This window comes from Trichosurus vulpecula, chromosome 1, assembly GCF_011100635.1.
Source record: "Trichosurus vulpecula isolate mTriVul1 chromosome 1, mTriVul1.pri, whole genome shotgun sequence".
NCBI lineage: Eukaryota > Metazoa > Chordata > Mammalia > Diprotodontia > Phalangeridae > Trichosurus > Trichosurus vulpecula.
The window spans coordinates 278,437,920-278,459,126 of NC_050573.1; the positions used below are offsets into that span (position 1 = coordinate 278,437,920).

The following is a 21,207-nucleotide window of genomic DNA, read 5'->3' on the forward strand; positions in this document are numbered from 1 at the left end:
GAAACACAGAGGTAGCAGTATGAGGTAGCTTAAGTCCCACTGGTCCGACTAAAGTCCTTTTATACCGGATAATTAAAATATCTTTTTGCCAAAAATGGGGGGGGGGTAGTGTGCCCCACAGGAATCAGGGAGACTGAAAATTATGTTGAAAGCTTTAAGACAGGGAGTTTATGAACGCATCATAACTGCTCCCTCTTCCTTCACCTCCCACAAACCACACATACACACTAAACTGTGTGTCTTACAACCTAAACTTTGTATTTACCCTTATTGCCCGGCAATTAATACAACAAATTTTTCACTGACCCCGGCCCAGAGACTTAACAAATATCATCTCCTATGATCCTCACTAGGCTCCTGGGAGCTAGGTATCATCATTATCCCCATTTTTCAGAAAGGAAAACTGGGAATAAGAGGTTAATAACTTGTCTAAAGTCACACAGCTAGTAAATGTCGGAGGGCCGATTCAAGTCTTCTTGCCTCCAAGTTGAACACTGTATCTGCTGCACCTCCCCTCCCCCCACCCCGTGCCTAAAACACACTGAGGAAGGGTCGCAAGGCTAAATAGATAAACAAGGACACAAAGATTAAGAACCCTTGGGATGTACAGATACAGCAAGGTCCAGATTAGTGCAAATAGCGAATTCTCCCTCAAGTGGTCGCATAAATTCAGATTCACACGGCGTATTTCCATTGTGCTGGAACCAAGTTGCCGTATTTTTCACAATCACAACTTCGAATCCATACAACCACTCCAGAGGATTAATTTTTTCAAACTAATCGGGGCCTAGCAGCAACATCTGTCTCGCAGATTTGTAGTACAGACCAAAGGAGATAAATTTTAAGAACATCCATTTACCTGCCATGTGATGGTTATCATTAACACAAATCTTAATGGGGAAGAGGCGGGGGGGGGGGGGGGGAGGAATTAAATAGGGTAGCCCCATCTTCTTAAAGAATTAGGCCCTACAGAAAGATTTTTTGTTACTTGATTTGACCATACAGGCACAATGGAAGGGGAAATGGGCTTGAGCACCGCAGGCGGTCTCAGGGAGCACCCCGTTACTTAAGCATAAATTTGAGGGGACCCCCCCGCCAAGGCATTCTCCCAACCGGTCCCCGCCGCAAGACCCTCGTCTCAGTAGCTAATAAAGAATTTACGGGTACGCCCGCCCCCGAGCTACGCCCACTTACCAGAGGAGCGGAGGGGCTGGGAGTGGGGGAAGGAACCCGAGCAGCTCCTTCTGGCTTAGCTCCTGCGGCTGGGACCACGACTCAAGACCCAGGCCCGGCTCACAGGCCTAAGCTAGTGACAGTTCTCGCCTCGCCTCGCCTCGCCTCAAAGCCCTCGGGTGACCTCGGACTGTACACAGAGAAGACAGTCAACAGCCCCTGCCTCGCCCGCGCGTGCGCACCAGGACGCCACGTGCTTCACCCACAAGTCTCTCACATGCTTCCATCCTCTTCTAGCGTTCCTACTTTCCGGGCTAGGAAGAGAGTGTTAGTAAACCCAAGTGGAACACGCCCCTGGGCCCCCTCCTCCCCGCCCCGGCTCCACGAAAGGGTAGATCGGTTTCTGCGCGTGCGTCCTCGTAGGACGCAATTCCATTTCCGCTTCCGGAAATAAGGCCTTGCGGAGCCCCTCTCACGTGATGTGGAGGCGAGGAGGAGGAGCAAGGCTTGGTGGCGGGAGGGTGGAGGAAAGCAGAGAGGTCAGCGCGGACGTCAGAGTGGAGAGCGGAAGGTCAGGGCTGCTCGGAGCGGAAGTGAGACGGGGAGTCTGTCCGCCATTGTGGACCCAAGGAGCGGAGTGAGAGAGAGAGAAGAGGAACGAGCAAGTAGAAAGCAGGGGCCCCCCTCCTTCGTCTTCCCCGTGCAAGCCTCCTTTCTTCCTGGCCTCGCAGCCAGCGGCGGCGATAGGGACAATCACTTGGCGGAGGGCGGCGGCCGACGGCTGGGAGTGCACGGGGAGAGGCCCAGGCGGCGGCGGCAGCGGCGGCATCAGCAGCGGCAGCTCTCGGGTTGCGGTGAAGAATGTCAGCCACTAGTGTGGATCAGGTGAGGAAGCTGAGGCCTCCGCCCAGAGAGGCCCCAAACCCTGGGGTTCCACCCACGAGTGGAGATCCGGCTTCTCTTCCCTGCTGCTGCCGGCCCCATAACGGTGCTGCCCGCCCGCCGGGCTCCAGCAGCTGCCAGTGGTGCCGCTGCTCGGGGCTGGAGCCGACCGGTGTGTAGGCGCTGGGCCCCAGCCGCAGACAGAGGCAGCGATCGCGTGTTCGGTGCTGAAGTGGAGAGAACTGCTGGGCTGTAGCGCCCGGCATGGGGGACACTCTGGAGAGACTAGGCGAGAGCTAGCAGATCGGTCAGGAGTGGTTGGTAGACGGCTTTAAAGATGGTGGAAGGGTGGGGGATGGTGGGGTGAGTTAATTCTACACCAATTAGTTAAAAATAACTTGGATTTGGTGATTTCTTTGATTAACACGCTTTTCCCCCTCCTTCCTCTCTCCCTCACTACAACCGTTCTTCATCTTGTTACACAGAGACCTAAAGGGCAAGGAAATAAAGGTGAGCGTGAATTGTTTTTTACCTAAATATTGTTTCCTTTTGGGTGAATCTTGAGGCTGGAGTGTTGGCTTATTTTTTTCCTTTAAAACGTGTACTTTAAATAGAAACGTACTAATCGGACTAAGGGCACCTTTCATAAGTTCATATGCCACCCAGGGTTTCAGCATTTTCCTGCCTTGTATTCACTTTTTGCAGAAAAGTGCAGAACAGATTTCCAAACCAAATTTTTTTTTTCCAAGGAAAAGGATATTTATGGTCACAGTGATAACTTTCAGTTGTTCACTCATATACGGTATTACATAACTGTGCCACAAAGTTTCTGCACTTTATATGTAGACAAGTTTGTTCTTAAAGCTGATGTCTTGTTTGACATCTCTAGATTAATTGAATCACAGTTGCAGCCCATTTAACATTCAGTATGACATACTAATGAAAATTGTTACGCTCTTAAACCACAAATTGTACTAAAATCCATTACTAAGAGTCAACAACATACAAGAAATCAAAATTGAAGTAGCATGCTATCACCATATAATGGAATTTATCTAGTGTGTGAATGAGTCTTTGGTCCATGAGAAAGGTTTGTTCTAATTTAGGAATAATTTATGACCTGATAAACTTATGTTATTGGTTATATGTATAAAGGGAAGGGCATCCTGAAAGTCTTAACAATCAATATATATTACTGGAGATATTTTTTCCTCTCAAAGGAATATTTTCTTTGCTTATAACATGGTCCTATGTAGTCAGCTGATGAAAACATGACAATCATGTGACATGAAGAAGTGTGGAAAAATAACACTTCAAGGAAAGAGAATCAATTAAGTGATTTTTTTTTTAAGTGAAAGCAAGACATATCACTGACCTGGTATTGTTGTAGGGTTTGAAATCATTCAAACTAAAAGTAGTTTTCCTGTTTATTTTCTATTTTAATAGCAAATTTTTATTCCACTAAACTATCATATAAGTTCATTTTCCTCTCACCTTTAATGTTCCTTATATTTATCTTGAAATATTATTTTTTGCATCACTCTTTTAAACTTGGTTAATTCTGAAACGTGGACCTGCCTTTCTCTAGTCAAATGTTTTTTTCATTTCATACATTTTTGGACTAAACTGGGTGCTAATTTTAATATCAGTCTTTTCATTTATATGAAATTCTAAAATCATCTGAACTTGTGTAGTGTATTGTGAATGATAAAATTGTCATTAGCACTTTCACAGTTACCTGGAGAGTATATGCATCTCTCCCCCCCCCCCATCCTCTTTTTTTTTCTTTCCCTCTCTTTCTCTCCCTCTCCCTTTTCCTTTTCTCCTTGCTCTCTCTCATTCATTCACATTGGTTTTTGAGATTAAAATTTCATTTTTCTGCAATTCATTTTTAAGGTGTTTTGTGTAAGATGCATATTCCCTGTTTAACAAACCATCTTATTGGGGACTTTTTTTTTAATTGGAGAACTTATATTTAGAGGATGAAGGAAGTGACATTAACCCATTAATAATTCTTTATCGGTCTTCTTACCTACTAGAAGACTTTGAAATTTGTGTGTTTTTTTCAACTACTCACCTGGCATAATTGACTTAGGTAAATAGGGAAGTGATTAAGTTGCTAAATATTTGTGTTTCCAGCATTAAGGTAAGTAAGCAAGTTTTAAAAGGTATATACAGTTTTTTTCTAGCATGGTGTTTTAAAAAGGATATCAACTACTTAACAGTGAATTTGATTTTTGACTTAGGTAGAAAAGATGTCATGGTTTTGGTATCAGATTGAAATTATTTCTTATGCTTCTAAGCTGCAGGTTTTTTTGGACACTTGGAGTAAATATTTTTAATTGCACTTAGTTTTAATCCTTGAATGACACCTTTGTTCTATTGTCTTTAAAAACATAGAGAAAGCTTCCTTGGGTAGTTCTTTATCCAAGAATTTTTCTTTCTTTCCCCCTTACTGTTCAGTTCATAATCTCATCCATGGATAGAACGTTGGACTGGGAGTCCCAGGAGACCTGAGTTCTAATACTGGCTGTTGCTACTGACTTGCCAAGTGAGCTTGAACACATTTCACCTTTTGGTCAGAATTTTCCCTCCACCTGTAAAAGGAAAATAGTAATACTAGCTATAAATCCCACTGGTGTGTTATGAGGATTACTGTATTTACAGCAGTTTAGTACAACCTCTGGATTCTGTTGTATAAATTGGAAGGCACAGCATGCCTGTCAGAAAACAAGTTTCATGTCATCTATAAGAAAACAAAGTTTATGTTTTGTTGATTTCCTCTTCACCGCCTCATCTATATCTGTACTGCAACAATGATCTACAGTGAAAGAGGGAAAAATTTTGGATTGCCTGCAAAATATTGGAAATTAATTTTGAAAACTTCTTTAAAATTGATATGTAAGTAGTGTATGTGCGTCTAGCACACTTTTTTTTTTATGCTTCTTCTGAGGGAGGAATAAGAGGGAAGGAACCTGTAACCTAGTTTAATACGTAAAAAAAATAGCAGCCATTAGTTATGTACATGCAGTAATTAAATAATGTTGGTAAAGTGCTTTGAGCTTCTCTGGTAATACTTAGTTTTAGAATTTTTCCTTGTATTAACAAAATAATCATTAGTGGTGGGAGGAAAAAAACCACCACTGGATATTAAATGAGTGTAAATTCAAGAAACCACTCTACCCTAATTTTTAAAAAATTATTAAATCATTTAATTTTATATACTTTAATGAATTAAAAGTGAAACTATCTTCAAATTCTTCTTCAGAACATAATAATAGGTACAAATTGTAACAATTGATGGAAAATTTCCTGTGTTCATTACCGATGTATACTGTGTGATAGATGTGCCCCCGACAAGTTTGTGTAAATTGAATTTTCAAAATTAGATTCATTTCCCAGTTCACGACAGAGATACTGTGTTTTAATTTATGGTTGATTCTCAGTTGTCAGTGACTCCTTATATTTTTAGCATTGGGTTTCTCTATCTTAATTACTGTGTCAAGTGATGATCTGAATAGAACATAGGAATAATTTGTAGGAAAACACTTGCACAATGGAAGCTATTTGAAAGGAATTTCCTGCAATTCCTCTTGTAAGGCAAGAGTCTGATAATACCATGTATTACCTATAATTGTTGTATGTTTTGGTTTTGTATTTTCTTAAACATTTTGTACTTCTGTTAAGTTAGGGCCTACTCTTGACTATCCTTGGTAAGATGAGAGTACAGATGTTTAATTGAAATTCAAGGATAAATATCAAATGTTTGCTAATAATTGGAACATTCTTTGTCATGGAACTTTTTATCTGGTAACATAGCAAAATTGTATGATGGAGAAATGATCTGCTGTTACTTTCCCTTAAAGGCAGTACCTGATGATGCAAAAAGCAGGGGAAGGACCAAGTGTCAAATTACTTCTTGGAGTCTCAGGGCATACTTTTTTTTTTCCCTATTGCAACTCTTCCATTGATTTTATTGTAATACAATTAGGTAAACCCATATAATATACTCCTACCCCAATGTGCATTTGTATTGTCCTTTAAAAATTAACTTGAACTCAGACAGGGATAAGCCTTGTATTTGAATGATTCTTTCTCCCCCTCCAAAATTAAAAAAAAATTTTCAAAGCACTTTACTGTCATTATTTTTAATTAATATTTCATTTTTATTAATCCTCAGAACATTCCTATGAGGAGATAGAGGGTATATGGTATTATCCCTGTTTTTATAGGTGGGAAAACTTGATGCACAGATGTGTTGACTTTCCTGACTTCTTGGTGTAGTCAGGACCAGAACAAAGATCACCTGGCTCCTTAAGGCCCATGTTCTATCTTGATTTGACTCTGTTCCATAGAGCAGAGTAAGCAGGCAAAGGATCATGTAAGTCATCTGTTCTCTTTTCATTGAAGAAGGTTTTCGGCACTACGGGACTATGTTGGATTTCATGACTATTTCATGGTCTGGAGCTTTGAGTCTCAAAATAACGTATTGTAGTTAAGTGACATTCAAAAACTAAACCAAAAGATTTAAAAACTAAACCAAAAAGACTTCCAGAAATATATTTTTAAAAAGATGCATTCATATTAAGGGTTTTGATTTCACCTTAAATGACTCTGAGATTCAGTGAAAAGTATATTTCATATTCTAATTTTATGTAAATTGCTTGTCAGTATGAGTAAATTACTTTTGATAAAACCTTTTCCTTCAGGCATTGACATTCCTTGAATAGTATTTTTAGACATTTGTAGATGTATTTATATATCATTGTAAAATCACCGATCATATTCAGATAAATTTGAAGGAGTAACTTTACAGATTTGAAGATTGTTATAGTATGTAGAATATGCAGTGTGTTCAAAATCTCTACCGAGGAAGGTGAAGAAATTGGGATAGAAAATATTTGGGCTAATTTGAGAAAAGCCTTCTGTACTTTAATGTTTAAATTCTAAACAGGTTTACGGGAGGTATTGGAATGTTATTCCCTGAGCACTGAAAATTATAGGAATATATAATTGTTTGCTTAAAACTTAGATATTTAAATGGCTACTGTTTCTTGGTAGTAGAAGAATAAATGATACTTTCTGTATCACTCTATGCAGTATATCTACAATAAAGGACCTGTTTATTTTGAAAGGTAATTAACTGGAGCTCTAACTAAAATTTTAAAATTAAAAATAAAAGGGACTAAGCCTCATATACTGAAGAGATCCAGTCTGGTACAGATCTGACACCAGGAACAAAACTCAAGGAACCATCCCATTTGTTGCTGGTGTCCTGAATAGTTTTCAGTTTGGAACAACTCTTAGGTATTAGCATAGTTTAGGCTCTATTGCTAATCTAGGCACAGTTGGTTGAGCTACCTTGGTGTGGAGCCAGAATCATGTCAACCTTTCTATGCAAAATCATTCTATATTGCTATGCCTCAGGAACATGAATGAAGCAGTTAATGTTGCCAGGCCTTCCTATTTTGCAGACCTCAGAGTAGCCCAAACTTTCTGTATTACCATGCTGCTTGTTAGACACTGAGAAACCCTTCCATTAGATGTTGATTATGTGTCACTGTCAAGTTTTATATAAACAAGATTCGGGCTGAAAGCTGGTCAGCAGTTGCACTAATGTGGCAATAGTATTGGACAAATTGTACCAGCCTGCTAGTTTTTGGTTTAGAGGAAATGTTTGTACCGTGATATACCCAACAAATAACCTGTTCTTATTTTCACCTAGCAACAACTCTTAGCTGGACCAAGACCTGGCAGTATTGTAATTTTTTATGATTTTAAATATTTGGCTTTACAAGCCAGACGTTGAAATCATAGGGACACTAGTGTATAAAAGTAACTAGCTTAGTACCATTTAGTATAGGAACATTTATTATAGCAATTTTTGATATTTTCCCTTCTCTTTTAGTGTGGAATCCTTTCTCACACTATGCTAAGCCCCTTTGGGATTTTTAATTTTTTTTCTAAAATGCAAGAAACATTTCTTCTTTCGCCAAAAGTATTGGTTTTTCCCTGTTAGTGTGGGTCTAGCCAAGTTAATAACTTTGGAATAACCAGAGATATGATACTTTATTTTTAGAAAGTTCTATTTTGTTTTGATTCAGGTTGTGTGATTTTACTCGACAGTTTCTGCTTCCTCTGCAAATAAGATAAAACCAAACTTACTTAAAATAGATATTGAGGGATAACTTAGGTTCAAATGTAAAAACATAGTAGGATGGTTGGGATATTTTATTAGTATATATATGGTCATTTGTAAGAAGGCAGGTCATATATCCTTTGGCTGTATCATGTGTGTGTAAAATATACTTTGTTAACCTTTGAAGAGGTCAGGGGGCAGATTTCAGAATATAAGTCACTTTCTGGTTGTTTAGTTACAAAGTAAATAGATTTCTGGCCCTTAAATACTTACGTGTTTCAAAGGCTATTATTAATATGAATGCAACATAGATTTTTTTCTGAATTGTACTGAACAAGAATGAATACATTTAGTTGTTGTATGACTAGCTTAAGACATTGAGTAGTGCTTCATGAAAGTCATCAGTAGCTTATCAATCTTACTTTTTTAGTTTCAGTACAAAATGGTTCGATTCATCAGAAAGATGCTGTGAATGATGATGATTTTGAGCCATACCTAAGTAGCCAGACAAATCAGGTGAGTGTATTTTCATTCCTGAAATAATAATCTGTAAGTCTTGAAATAATAATCTGTAAGTCTTCTGACATAATTTTTCTCTTTGTTATATAGAATGTAAACTTATATATATAGAATATTATACGTTACCTTTTTGAAATAATTTTTATTAACATAGGCAAGAACAGATAAGTGAAAGTATCTGTAACATGAATTTAAAATTTGAGTTGCTGTGATATTTGTAGGACTAGAGATTTTACCTTCTGTGTAAAGATGATTATTTCAGGAACTGTTGTCTTCTAAGATCTGTTTTGTAGATGGGCTATATATATCCTAGGTTTTTTTGTTTTAGGAAGGGGAAGGCTGAAATACAAGATTTGATATTTTTTAATACACTTGGGCATCACTTCACAATAAAGCAGAATAGAAAATTAAAATAATTTTTAGAAATTTCAAGTGAAAAAATCTTGCCTGCTCCTGGGTTTTCTCACGATTACCATATTTTGTCATTTTGCTTTGACTATAGAAATCCAACCCTAATATAGAAATTTTTGAAATATCTCATGTTTTTATTATTGATTATGATAGTAATTTTATTTTTTGTTTTAGGAAAGTATTTTTTCTTTAATTGTAATGACTTCTGGGAGTCATCTGTTTTGTTAGCGACTGAAACATTTCTGTTAATCAAGTATAGTTCTAACTTCATTACTCAAAAATTGGTATGTTCATAGAATCTTAGAAATTTATATTAGTCCATTTTAATAGAATATTTTAGTGTTTTTATTTATTAAGATGAAAAAACCCTGTCTACAGTAAAAACATTTTGGGAGATGTTGTGAATGTGAAGTTAGTTGCCCAAATAAACCAGCATTTAAAGCTTTACATGTTGAATTGCCTTTTAATTTTATATACGTATATTATTTCTAACTCATTATATAGTGTGTGCCTTTTAAAAATGAACTTTATTAATAGTAGACAACAAAAATATACTTTTGATTAAAGAAAGGTGAACTAGCAGTGTACTTGGATAACAATTTTAATTATGATAAAAATAATTTAAATAAATTTTACTTAATAAGAATTGATCTATTTTGCAATTGATAAAAATAGTTTGGGTTTAATAATTAACACTTTACATGCTTTATTTTAACTTTAGCTTGCCTCATCTTAAAATTCAATTTCATATGTAAAACAATCATGCCGAAATATCATCTTATGAAATTGATTGGAAAGTTGAAATTCTATTTAACAATGACAGACAGATGTCACTTGATACAGTAGAATAATTTTATGGAACAAATCCTGGACCAAGTGGGATAAGCAGCTTTTTCTGCTTTTTTGTAGACTTCTGGAAATTTGACCACATTTCTTACCTGCTTCCTAAATAACATTTCTTACAGAAGAATTCTGATTGTAAAATAAGCTCATTTTTCTTGAGAGCATCAATAAAGTGCTCTGGTTAGATTTCTAAATATCGATATATCTAAAAAAAGTAATGACTTATTTATTTGCTTTCTGGCAACAGCATGATTACCATAACACTAAAAACCACGTTGAAAATAACTATCTTCTATTTGTTCAAAAGGAATTGTGGTGTCCCCAGAGTAGTCACTTTTGAAATCGGGTAATATTAAAATTTTATTAAGGTTTTTTTGTTTTATCACATCCCTGTTATTTCTCAATAACTTTCCTCTTATAGAGTTTTCCTTTTTAAGAAAAAGAAACAAGCAAAAATGGACATTAACCATGTCTAACAGTATGTGCAGCATTATGCCTGTGTAGTTTACTCCCTCGGTAGCAAGAAGAGGAAAATATTTTACCAACCATTTGGATTCAATGATATTCAAATATAATAATTTCCAAATTGTTTTTTAATTGCTAAAATACTGGATTAGAAAGCTTTTACTGTCAGCTGGTACTTCTGCACAAATATAAGATGTTAGACATTTATGAAATAAGAGCATATACAGTCTATTTTATTGGATAACTTTACTCTAAAAAGTTTTCAAATGCAATGCAGTGAATCCTGTGTCAATGTTTCATACATGGAATTAAGTAGGGCTAATTATCATTGTAACAACAGTGCCTTTGAATATTAGAAAATCACTGGCTTTCAAGTAAATACAATCATTAGTGACAAACTAATACAAGTTCTTTCTAGCATTTACAATACCCATATGAAAAGAGTACAAAACATGTTTCATGTTGTTTTCTTCTATCTATAATGAAGGGACATTTTGTATATGTGCCATCAATATTAAAGTATATTTCCTCAGTTTGTGTCCCATTCGTGTTTATTTGTAGGTAGCTTGATAGGGTATAAATTCTGTTTCCTAATTGCATGAGACCTGGATTCTAGTCCTAATTCTTTTTTTGAACTAGGCAATCTCTAAGACTCTTTCTCTTTCTTCTGAAAGTTATATTAATAAGTGAATGTATAAGTTTGTTAGGAGTTTTTCCCCCAAATGTCTTTATTTTTGAAGTTAAGAATTTAAATTACTTCTCCCTCCTTCCTCAGTTTTAGTGTTTCTAAAAGTAATTATTAAACAGTCCCACTGTATTTAAAAAATGTTCTCAGCTGGTTATACAGACTCTGCTTTGATCTTTGACTAGGAATTCAGTCCTTGAGTTTGTAAATATGGGAAGTGTTGCTGTACTACTTCATCTAAAGTATTGTAGGATGAGATTTTGTCCCCCTTGTTCTTCAGAACTCCCTTGATGAAAATAAAAAGTTAACTTTGCCATTCTTCTAGAAATCTGAACTGAATGGGAATTCCCCCCTGTAAGCCCATGAGCATATCTTCTATTTGCTTATTATAGCCATTAATTTTTTTTCTGTGTCAGCTGTTTTGTTCCGTGGCTGTCAGATTCAGGAAGTGATTCAAGATTTGGAAGTAGGATATGGTCAGACTAAGAAAATTTGTTCTGTTTTGAACTGCTGGAATATTATTTTGGCATAATAATACTATATTGGGGCCATCGATGTATCTTATATTCTCTAAATTACAATAGCACCCCTCAGCTTTATCCCTGCTTTAAGGATGATTGCCCCTAAGGTTGTTAGCTATATTCTAAGTTTTCCTTTATAACAGCATAGATCTCCTGATCTCCTTTAAGTACTGATGTTCCTCAAAAGCTCTGCCATTTATTTTTTCTCAGCCATTTTGCATGAAAGTCAGTCATTGTTTTATGTTGATTAATAAGAAAATATAGTTCTTTCTAGTCGTTTTTGAGTCCTTAAGTAGATTTGAAACATCTCACAATTAACCTAATTAAATTAAAAATGACTTTAACAAGTGTTTGTGAATGTTGGGAGCCCATAAAAATATCAAGGAGCATCCCCTTATTCATAGAGTATTAGACCAGAAATCATGAGATGTGAGTTGAATCCCAGCTCTGCCTATTCCTGCCTCTCAGACTTTGGGACAAACCACGTAATTTTTCTAGGTCTCGGTTTCCTCATCTCTAAAAAGAGGGTGTCAAATTAGGTGATCAGTTTCTGAGTTCTCTTTTTAACTCTTAGCTGTCTGAAACTTAAAGTTTAAAGCTACATTATGTAATAGGGCATGGAAAGTACCTTCAAGGTCATCTGGCCAGTCCTTTCATTTTTCCATTGTGGACGTGGACACTTAAAGAGGTTAAATAACTTGCCCAGTGTCACTGCTAATAAGTGGCAGAGTCAAAATTTGAACCTTTTTGAGGTTCAAAACTTTTTGAGTCCAAGTCCAAAATTATTTCCTCTGCTCCACCAGACTGCCTCCCAGTTCCCTTACTTTAGGATTTTAAAGATTAGGAAGCCTGCAGCTTAGACACTTTAAGGACTTGATCCAAGCTCATACAGCAGAGCCATGATTATAATACTAGTCTCTTGACTTAATCAAGTGTGTTTTCTATTGAATAATAGTATATATCTTGAGTGCATGTAAGTCAGCATTTTGCAAATCAGATTGTCTTAAATACCCTGGAAGAACTTGCTTATTTAAAGAATCATTATAGGAAATACTCTGGTGAAGAAACTTTTAAAAAATGTAAATAATCCCTAATTTTAGGAAAGAGTGTGTTTTTATCTTTATATACAGACAGTTCTTACTTTCCATAAATTCACATTGTGCAAATTTGACTTCCTGTGTAACTGCAGGGACAGGGGTAGCCACCAGTAGGAGCACTGGTGCAGCCCCCAGCCAGGGGCCTTGTCTTCTGGGCACCGAAGCCACTTGGGCTATAGGGTGTAGATATGCAAAGGGGGCCAGGCCATGTGGTGCTACATAAGGGGAGGCGGAAGTCTGCTGGAGGGTCCACTTATGCAAGAACTGTCCGTACTGGGTATGATAAAGTAGAGCTTACCTCATGTATTTTTTGAAGTAACTTGGATTGTTGAAATTTGTTTGCCTATGAATAAAGATACATTTCACTACTGATTTTTGGATTTTCTTTTTCAGAGTAATAGCTATCCACCAATGTCAGATCCATACATGCCTAGTTACTATGCTCCATCCATTGGATTTCCGTATTCTCTTGGTGAAGCAGCATGGTCCACAGCTGGAGACCCACCTATGCCATATTTAACAACCTATGGACAGATGAGCAATGGTGAACATCATTATATACCTGATGGTGTCTTTAGTCAACCTGGGGCTTTAGGAAATACTCCCCCATTCCTTGGTCAACATGGATTTAATTTTTTTCCTGGGAATGCAGATTTCTCTACCTGGGGGACAAGTGGATCTCAGGGACAATCAACACAAAGTTCTGCTTATAGTAGCAGCTATGGTTATCCACCTAGCTCTCTCGGGAGAGCCATAACTGATGGACAGGCTGGATTTGGCAATGATACTTTGAGTAAGGTGCCTGGCATTAGTAGTATTGAGCAAGGCATGACCGGACTGAAAATTGGTGGTGATATGACAGCTGCTGTGACAAAAACTGTAGGTTCCGCTTTGAGCAGTACAGGTATGACAAGCATTGCAGCAAATAGTGTACCCCCAGTTAGCAGTTCAGCACCAAAACCGACCTCTTGGGCTGCCATTGCCAGAAAGCCTGCCAAACCTCAACCGAAACTTAAACCTAAGGGCAATGTGGGAATTGGGGGACCTGCTGTGCCACCACCTCCTATAAAGCATAACATGAATATTGGAACTTGGGATGACAAAGGGTCAGTGGTAAAAGCTCCGCCCACCCAGCCAGTTCTGCCTCCTCAGACTATAATCCAGCAGCCTCAGCCATTAATTCAACCACCACCATTGGTGCAAAGCCAACTGCCTCAACAGCAGCCTCAACCACCACAACCACAACAGCAACAAGGACCTCAGCCACAGGCCCAGCCTCACCAAGTGCAGCAGCAGCAACCGCAGCAGCTGCAGAATCGTTGGGTAGCTCCTCGTAACAGAGGAGTAGGTTTCAACCAGAACAATGGAGCAGGCAGTGAAAACTTTGGTTTAGGTGTTGTTCCTGTCAGCTCTTCACCGTCTGGAGTAGAGGTACACCCAGTGCTGGAAAAACTAAAGGCCATAAATAACTATAATCCCAAAGACTTTGATTGGAACCTGAAGAATGGACGTGTGTTTATAATCAAAAGCTATTCTGAGGACGATATACATCGTTCCATTAAGTACTCTATCTGGTGTAGTACTGAACACGGTAATAAGCGTTTGGATGCAGCTTACCGTTCTCTGAATGGCAAAGGTCCACTCTATTTACTCTTCAGTGTGAATGGTAGTGGACACTTTTGTGGAGTGGCTGAGATGAAGTCTGTTGTGGACTACAATGCATATGCTGGAGTCTGGTCTCAGGATAAGTGGAAGGGCAAGTTTGATGTTAAATGGATCTTTGTCAAAGACGTTCCCAATAACCAGTTGCGGCACATTCGTTTGGAAAATAATGACAACAAACCAGTTACCAATTCAAGGGACACTCAAGAGGTACCCCTAGAAAAAGCTAAGCAAGTGCTTAAAATAATTGCTACTTTCAAGCATACCACCTCAATCTTTGATGACTTTGCACATTATGAAAAGCGTCAAGAGGAGGAGGAAGCCATGCGTAGGGTAAGATGAGAATAAGTGCTATATTTAAAATAAATTTTTTTTACAGAATTCAGGACTTATTATTAAGATAGTTTAGTGCCAGTGAGTAGAGCACCAGCTCTGAAGTCAGGAGGACCTGAGTTCAAATTCGGCCTCAGACATTTGACACACTTACAAGATGTGTGACCATGGGCAAGTTACTTAACCCCAATGGCCCTGCCTTCCCTCAAAAAAAAAAAAAAAAGATAGTTTAGTGTTATTTGGGTGACAGTCAGAATATGTAGTTCTTGCCCGAAAATTCACAAATATTTGTTTTTGCCTTGTGTCATTTGTAATAATTTATGAAATAAAAGCTCTATTCATTGTGGTGATTTAAATGAGCATGGATATGTGTGCCACCTAAAGACAGAGCAAACCCAGCATTTGATAATGATTTTCTAAAAGAACAATTGGAGTCATGAAGAATGGTTAATGTTTACAAAACAATTACTTGGTTTACCAACAAATCATTTCAGGATTCCTTGATAAATAGCCAGCTTTTAAATCTTTGGTTGATAACAATATGTTTTATATACAGCTTTCTAAGACTAGTCTTCCTTTTCTTCCTCCCTCTTGGCCATCCTACTTGGGAACATCAGTATCTATCATCTGAAGCATGATCTCTCAGTTTGATCAACTCCTCATGACCTCAACTCCTATGACCTCTTACTTCACTTTACCTCAGTCATATGTAGGGTTGCTTACATGTTAGACTTTACCATGGTTTGAAACCATCTACCTGCAAAATCCTAAACTCTGAAATTCTTCTCTCCAGGTAGACTCCTACTTTTCTAACATTCCTGCTGTGTCACTCCTGAATCTGTTCTTTATGCTTAACTCTTGATCTTCTCTGTTCTCTTGTTCCCTGGCTTCACTTCCTTCTTCTTTCATTAATCCCATATCTATTGAAATAAAAAAATTCTTACCCTTAAAGCCTTTGTCCTTCCTCTCTTTCCACCCTTTTAATTCTTAACTCGGGAACACCCCTACCAAATACTTTTCTGTTCCTGCTGTTGTGTAATACTGAAAGAAATCTCAAAATCCTACTGATTAGGATAACTGTAAATTCATGTTACTTACTGTATTTTCCCCATGTATAAGACATACCTTAATTTTGGGGCCCGAAATTTGGGGGAAAAAAATGTATTACATAAAGTTATTGAACTCAAATTTTATTCATCATAAAACTCAAACAACTCGTCATTGTCAAAACTCCCATCCATTAGCTTGTCCTCATCTGTGTTTGATGATGAATCACTGTCTTCATATATTGCCTCATCCTCAGTTTCATCTCATGGCATTTGAAATGCCACACTTCTTAAATGACTTGACAATGATCCCAATCTTGATATTATCCCAGGATCTTTTCACCCAGGTACAAACTTCTCCTATAGTTGGTTTCTTCACTCTTGCCTCTCATGGCCTTCTTCTGCCGTGGTGTTTAGAGTAGGGCTTCTTCTTCCCGTAGCCAGTCTTGGATTGTTTTCTCAGTTGGAGGAGGACCAAACTTAACGTTCAGCAGCACGATTTCCGTTCACTTTTGCAAACTGGATCACTTTTAACTTGAATTCAGCACTGTACGAAAATCTTTTCTGAGCCATTTCTGGGCAGAATGTGGCAAAACGTAACCTAACATACTGGTAACAAATGTGAAACAATGAGCTCAAAGACAAGTGCAAAAAAGCGGGAAATCCAAGTAAAAAAAATCTTTAGATCCCAAATCTTTCAGGAAAGGGTACGTCTTATACATGGGGAAATACGGTAACTTCATTTGAGACCCTTGCATACTGCTTAGCCTGCCTTTTATTTGTCTCATGAGTCAATCACATTCACAGTCTAAACCACCTCACCATTACTTCTGCAGACCTCCCACTCTCCATCCCACCAACCACCCCTCCCCCCCCCAAAAAAAAGACCTCATCTGACTGAAAAGGTTGAAGCCATCTGTGGCTTTATGATAACTGAAAGGTTGTTGGGGTGGGAGTCAGGAGAAACCTGGGTTTAAATCTCACTTTTTGACATACACTAGCTGTATGACCTTTAGCAAATCACATAATTTCACCATGTCCCAGTTTCCTCATCTGTAATTACCTCATATACACACCTTAGAAGTTTTTGTGAGTATCGAATGAGATAATGTAAATGACTTTGCTAACCTTAAAGTGACTAGTTATGTAAATGATAACTGTCATCATTAGCACCTCCTCCTAGCATCCAAGACCTTACTATGTCCTTATCCTTCCTCTTTTGTCCAAATCTCCTCCTTGTCATCGCTGTTTTTTCCTTGATCTGATCTCCTCTAACGTATGAGACTGTGCTTCATTTTGATCAAACCCTTGACCTTGCATGTGTGCACTGTCCCTCTCACAAGTGTCTGTGTCCTACAGATGTGCTCAGAATTGCCTATCCTTAAAAAAGACAAAAAAAACCCTTTTCCTTCCGGCCCTTTATGTGTGTGTCCTGGATCTCTTTGGCAGTTTGAAGAATCCAGTGAACCCCTATGTATTGTTGCATACATTCATAATTAAAGGAAGTGGTAAACTTCAGTTAGAGATTAGTAAAAATAACGTTTAATTTTTTTTTTCCCATCTAAGTTCAGGGACCACTTGAAATCTGTTCATGGACTCCCAGGTTAATTCTCCAGTGTTACTTTTCTAGAATAGCAGATACTTGCTTTTGTTCCTCCCTCCCTACATTTTAAGTCAGTCAACAAATACTTTTTGAGACCCTTCCACCTGTGTTTACAGTGTATTGGTGAGCTAAGTCCTGGAGCAACAAAATGAAATAACCTTTGCCTTCAGGTAATTTATGTTCTATCAGGGAAGACATATAGACAAACATAGATATATGTATATACACACATATATAAGTGTACAGAGCAGGTTTTTGGGAGGTGGGGGAAAGATAGCCACTAGCAGCTGTGGGCAAAATTGGAAAAGGTTTCATTTTGAAGGTGGTCCTGGAGCTGAGTTTTGAAGGAAACATTACCTTTTTTGCCCAATTCTGTGGCTTTACAGATGAAGCACAAGTCTCTCCCTTCTGTGCCCTTTATATCTTTCCACGTGTGTTCACTCAGGTTCTCCCATGCAGAACATAGTAGCATACTATTCATCCATCCTTCTTGGAAATCCTTCTCTTTAGGGTTCTTGTTAGGTACCACCTCCACCTCACCAGATCATCTGCCTGACAACTGAATGTGAACTCTCCGTTTGTGAGTTTTCTGAGGCCATTTTGTGTTACTTCATTATTTTTATCACATTTTACCTCCTATCATACTTCATCTATGTGACCTGCTCCTTGAGGGTAGACTCTGATGTTAAATTGTCATTTTCTGCAGCTCTTTGCACAGTGCCTGCACATAGTATCACTTGCTAAATCATAAGGTCATAGATTTAGAACTGGAAAGGATTCATCTAGTTCAGGGCTGTTCAAAATGCAGCCCACAGACCAGTGTGATATGATTCATGTGGCCGGCCTACAAGCATAGAAATTTACATGAATGCTTTAGTAAAGGAAGCCTAGCTACCACAGAGCTCTCACTAAAGTGGTAAATCAAAATATATTGTCTATTGTTTCAATAAAAACCTAAGGTTGGACAGCCCTGATCTAGTTCATCTAGTCCAATCTGTTGCTGATGATGAGGAAACTGAGGCCCAGAGAAATGACTTGCCCAAGGTCATGTTCATTGCAAATAGAAACATCACAATTAGAAACCACAGCTTCTTATTCCAAAGATAGCATGTTTTTCGTTGTACTTTTTTGCCTCTTATTCACTATACCTCTTGTACAGTGAAGGCATGTTTATATTTAATGAATTTAATTCAGTAAGAGATGAGTGAAAAAATTTATAGAGTATCAGGTGGAAGCAAATTGGTTTGCTTGGAAATTCGAATTTGGAAATTGAATCTCTTGTAACAAGTTAATTATTGAAATTATGATATGTTGTATACTTTATACTTTGGAAACTTGGAAAACCAAAACAATTTCCACTGAGCTTTTAATCGAATTTCCTTATCTTAAATTTTCTGTTAGTAGAAGTAGAAAAAGATTTATTAGTGTTAAAACATGTTAAAAATTTATCTTCATTTCAGCTGTTGAGTTTTTGATAATTATGCTCATAAAAACTTTATACCATTTAAGTGTATTAAGTACATATATTTTTGCATTACGCCTTTATTTTTAATTTTTTTTTTACAGTCTATAAGGAAAAACAACTTTAAAATGATCCAATTTTTTCTAAGTTATGTCTCTGTAAAAATTATTGAGGATGAAAAAAGTTAAGGCAAAACTTTACTGTTGGTGGTAGCATTAATTACAAGTGTTCCTATAGCTGATGTTAGCGTTGAATTTTATCGTTTACATAGCACTTTAAATATCATCCCAGTTTCTGCATATGAGGAAATTGAAGATTGGGGAAGTTATATGACTTGTCCAAGGTAAAAAAGATTGTGTCTCATAGCTGGATAGCTGGAATTTGAGGTCTTAGCACAAGCTCAGTGCTTTTCCCACTGCATAACCCTCTGTTTTTGATTTTCAAAGAACCCATACAATTATATGGCTGTTACCACTCTATGAACCCTGTACTTGTCACGCAAATTTCCAGGAACCATCCTCTTGCTTTTCTCCTGTTTTCCTTTTTGCTGAGAAGCTCCACCCAGCCTTTGTCCATTTATGGGCTTACTTGTCCTCTAGGCTTAAAGAAGCTATAGGATCCTAGGCAGAAGGGCTTTGGTTGGCCACTAATAATGCTGTTTCAGTAACGTTTGGGGGTTCATTTGGCATTTTTCGATAAAGATCTGAGCCTAACCATTCATTATTTATTATGCTATTTTGGGGGAGAAAAATATATTTGCAGTTCTAAACAAGTAATTTAAAATACAGTAAGATAAGTAGGCTTTCAGAATATAAACTGCTTGTATACATTTTATGTATTCCATTTTATCAAACATTTTTCCAAATTGAATTGAAAACTTGACATGATTATACATCCTCAGCATTTACCTTCTCTTTTAATAGTTACCATTTTGTTATATAGTGCAAAGCTACTACACTCTGGTCTCCACAACTCAAGTATAATTCAGCACGTTTCAGTCATGAGTTACAAGGGAAAAGTCAGGTGGCATATTAAATGACAACCTTATAGGCAGACTTTTCACCTTGTAAAGTGGATGTAGCACAAATTAATCTTGTATCCGAAAGATCATTTTCTTTTTTTTTGAGGTGGGGAAGGCAGGGCAGTTGGAGTTAAGTGACTTGCCCAAGATCACACAGCTAGTAAGTGTGTCAGGTGTCTGAGGCCGAATTTGGTCCTCCCAACTCCAGGGCCAGTACTCTACTCACTGCGCCACCTGGCTGCCCCTGAAAAATCACTTTCAAAATGTTAAGATTTCCTTTAATCCTTTTCTGAGTCTTTGCTTATAACCATATGTTATCTTTCTTTCATGTGTGTAAAACCTAACATTTTATTGTAAACAAAAGTATCTGAAGATCTGCAGTAATCAGTAAGTAGAGAGGGAGGGGAAAAAGAGATGAGGATATTGGTTCAGAAGAAGGGAAGATTTTCTAAAAGATTGAATCTCTTGATAAAGGACAGTTTTTAATGGCCTTGTGCCCCAAGAATAGAATATTAATTTCTTTCACATCTCCAAATTCCTTATGGTTTACAATAGGCTTTTTCTGTTTGGATTCTGAATATCCTCTGTGACAATACCTGTTGCGGTCCTATATTGATAGTTGAGTCTATGCCTATAATATTCATATAGTGTAAGTCAGTGATATGAGATTATAAAAATTCACTTAAGTTTTCCAATAGTACATCTACTCTGCATATGTTGAATAGTACCAGTGTTTCACTTCAATTTCTTTTTTATTCCTGTGCTTCTTACTTTAATAGTTGACACCTGCTCTAAGACTATATGCAAAAATAGCTTTCTGGAGGGTTGTTTTCTCTTGGGCTTTCATATGTATCTTCCTATTTTTCCTCCATTCCATCATAATGGAAAAAGTTCTTAATAAGAGCATAAAAAATTTTTAAACCATCATTGGAGACTAGAAGCACGTACACACATTGGCATAGCATTTTGTCTGTTTGTCAGAAATACATTGGAGACATTCTGATAACCTGGGATGTCCTTATAATCCAAGAGACATTGAAGTTATTGAAAGTTCTTCCTTTAATATGGACTCTTGAATATTAGTAGGTATCTCAGAATTATATCATGTTGATACAGGAAATTAGCCATTAAACTCCACCTTCCTTATTGAAATATAAAAATAAACGTAAGTTCATATAACCTTATACCAATTATATAAATATATTGTCCCCATTCAAGGTTTAATTGCTATAGGACTTAAGATGGAAAACTTCTACCAATGCAGATAAGCAGCTGTTCTGCTTGTAATTCTTAAGAGTTGTTTAAGGGGACTGAAAACCTATATGTATTAGAGAGAGAGAGAGAG

At 37.4% G+C, this 21,207-nt stretch overlaps 1 protein-coding gene across 5 annotated transcripts in view; it reads left to right on the forward strand.

Moving 5' to 3' along the window:
• The first annotated feature begins 1,727 nt into the window (after positions 1–1,727).
• Positions 1,728–21,207, forward strand: part of YTHDF3 (YTH N6-methyladenosine RNA binding protein 3) — a 46,613-nt gene continuing 27,133 nt past the window's right edge. The window contains exons 1-5 of one of the 5 annotated variants that reach the window (XM_036755417.1): positions 1,734–2,058; positions 2,541–2,565; positions 4,519–4,956; positions 8,625–8,710; positions 13,129–14,730. In XM_036755417.1, coding sequence (XP_036611312.1) covers positions 4,872–4,956; positions 8,625–8,710; positions 13,129–14,730 — 1,773 coding nt within the window. In that variant the 5' untranslated portion in view covers positions 1,734–2,058; positions 2,541–2,565; positions 4,519–4,871. Of the gene's footprint in view, positions 2,059–2,540; positions 2,566–4,518; positions 4,957–6,287; positions 6,437–8,624; positions 8,711–13,128; positions 14,731–21,207 lie in introns of those variants that run through there. The other 4 variants (XM_036755424.1, XM_036755439.1, XM_036755444.1 and 1 more) reach the window with 4 other exon arrangements.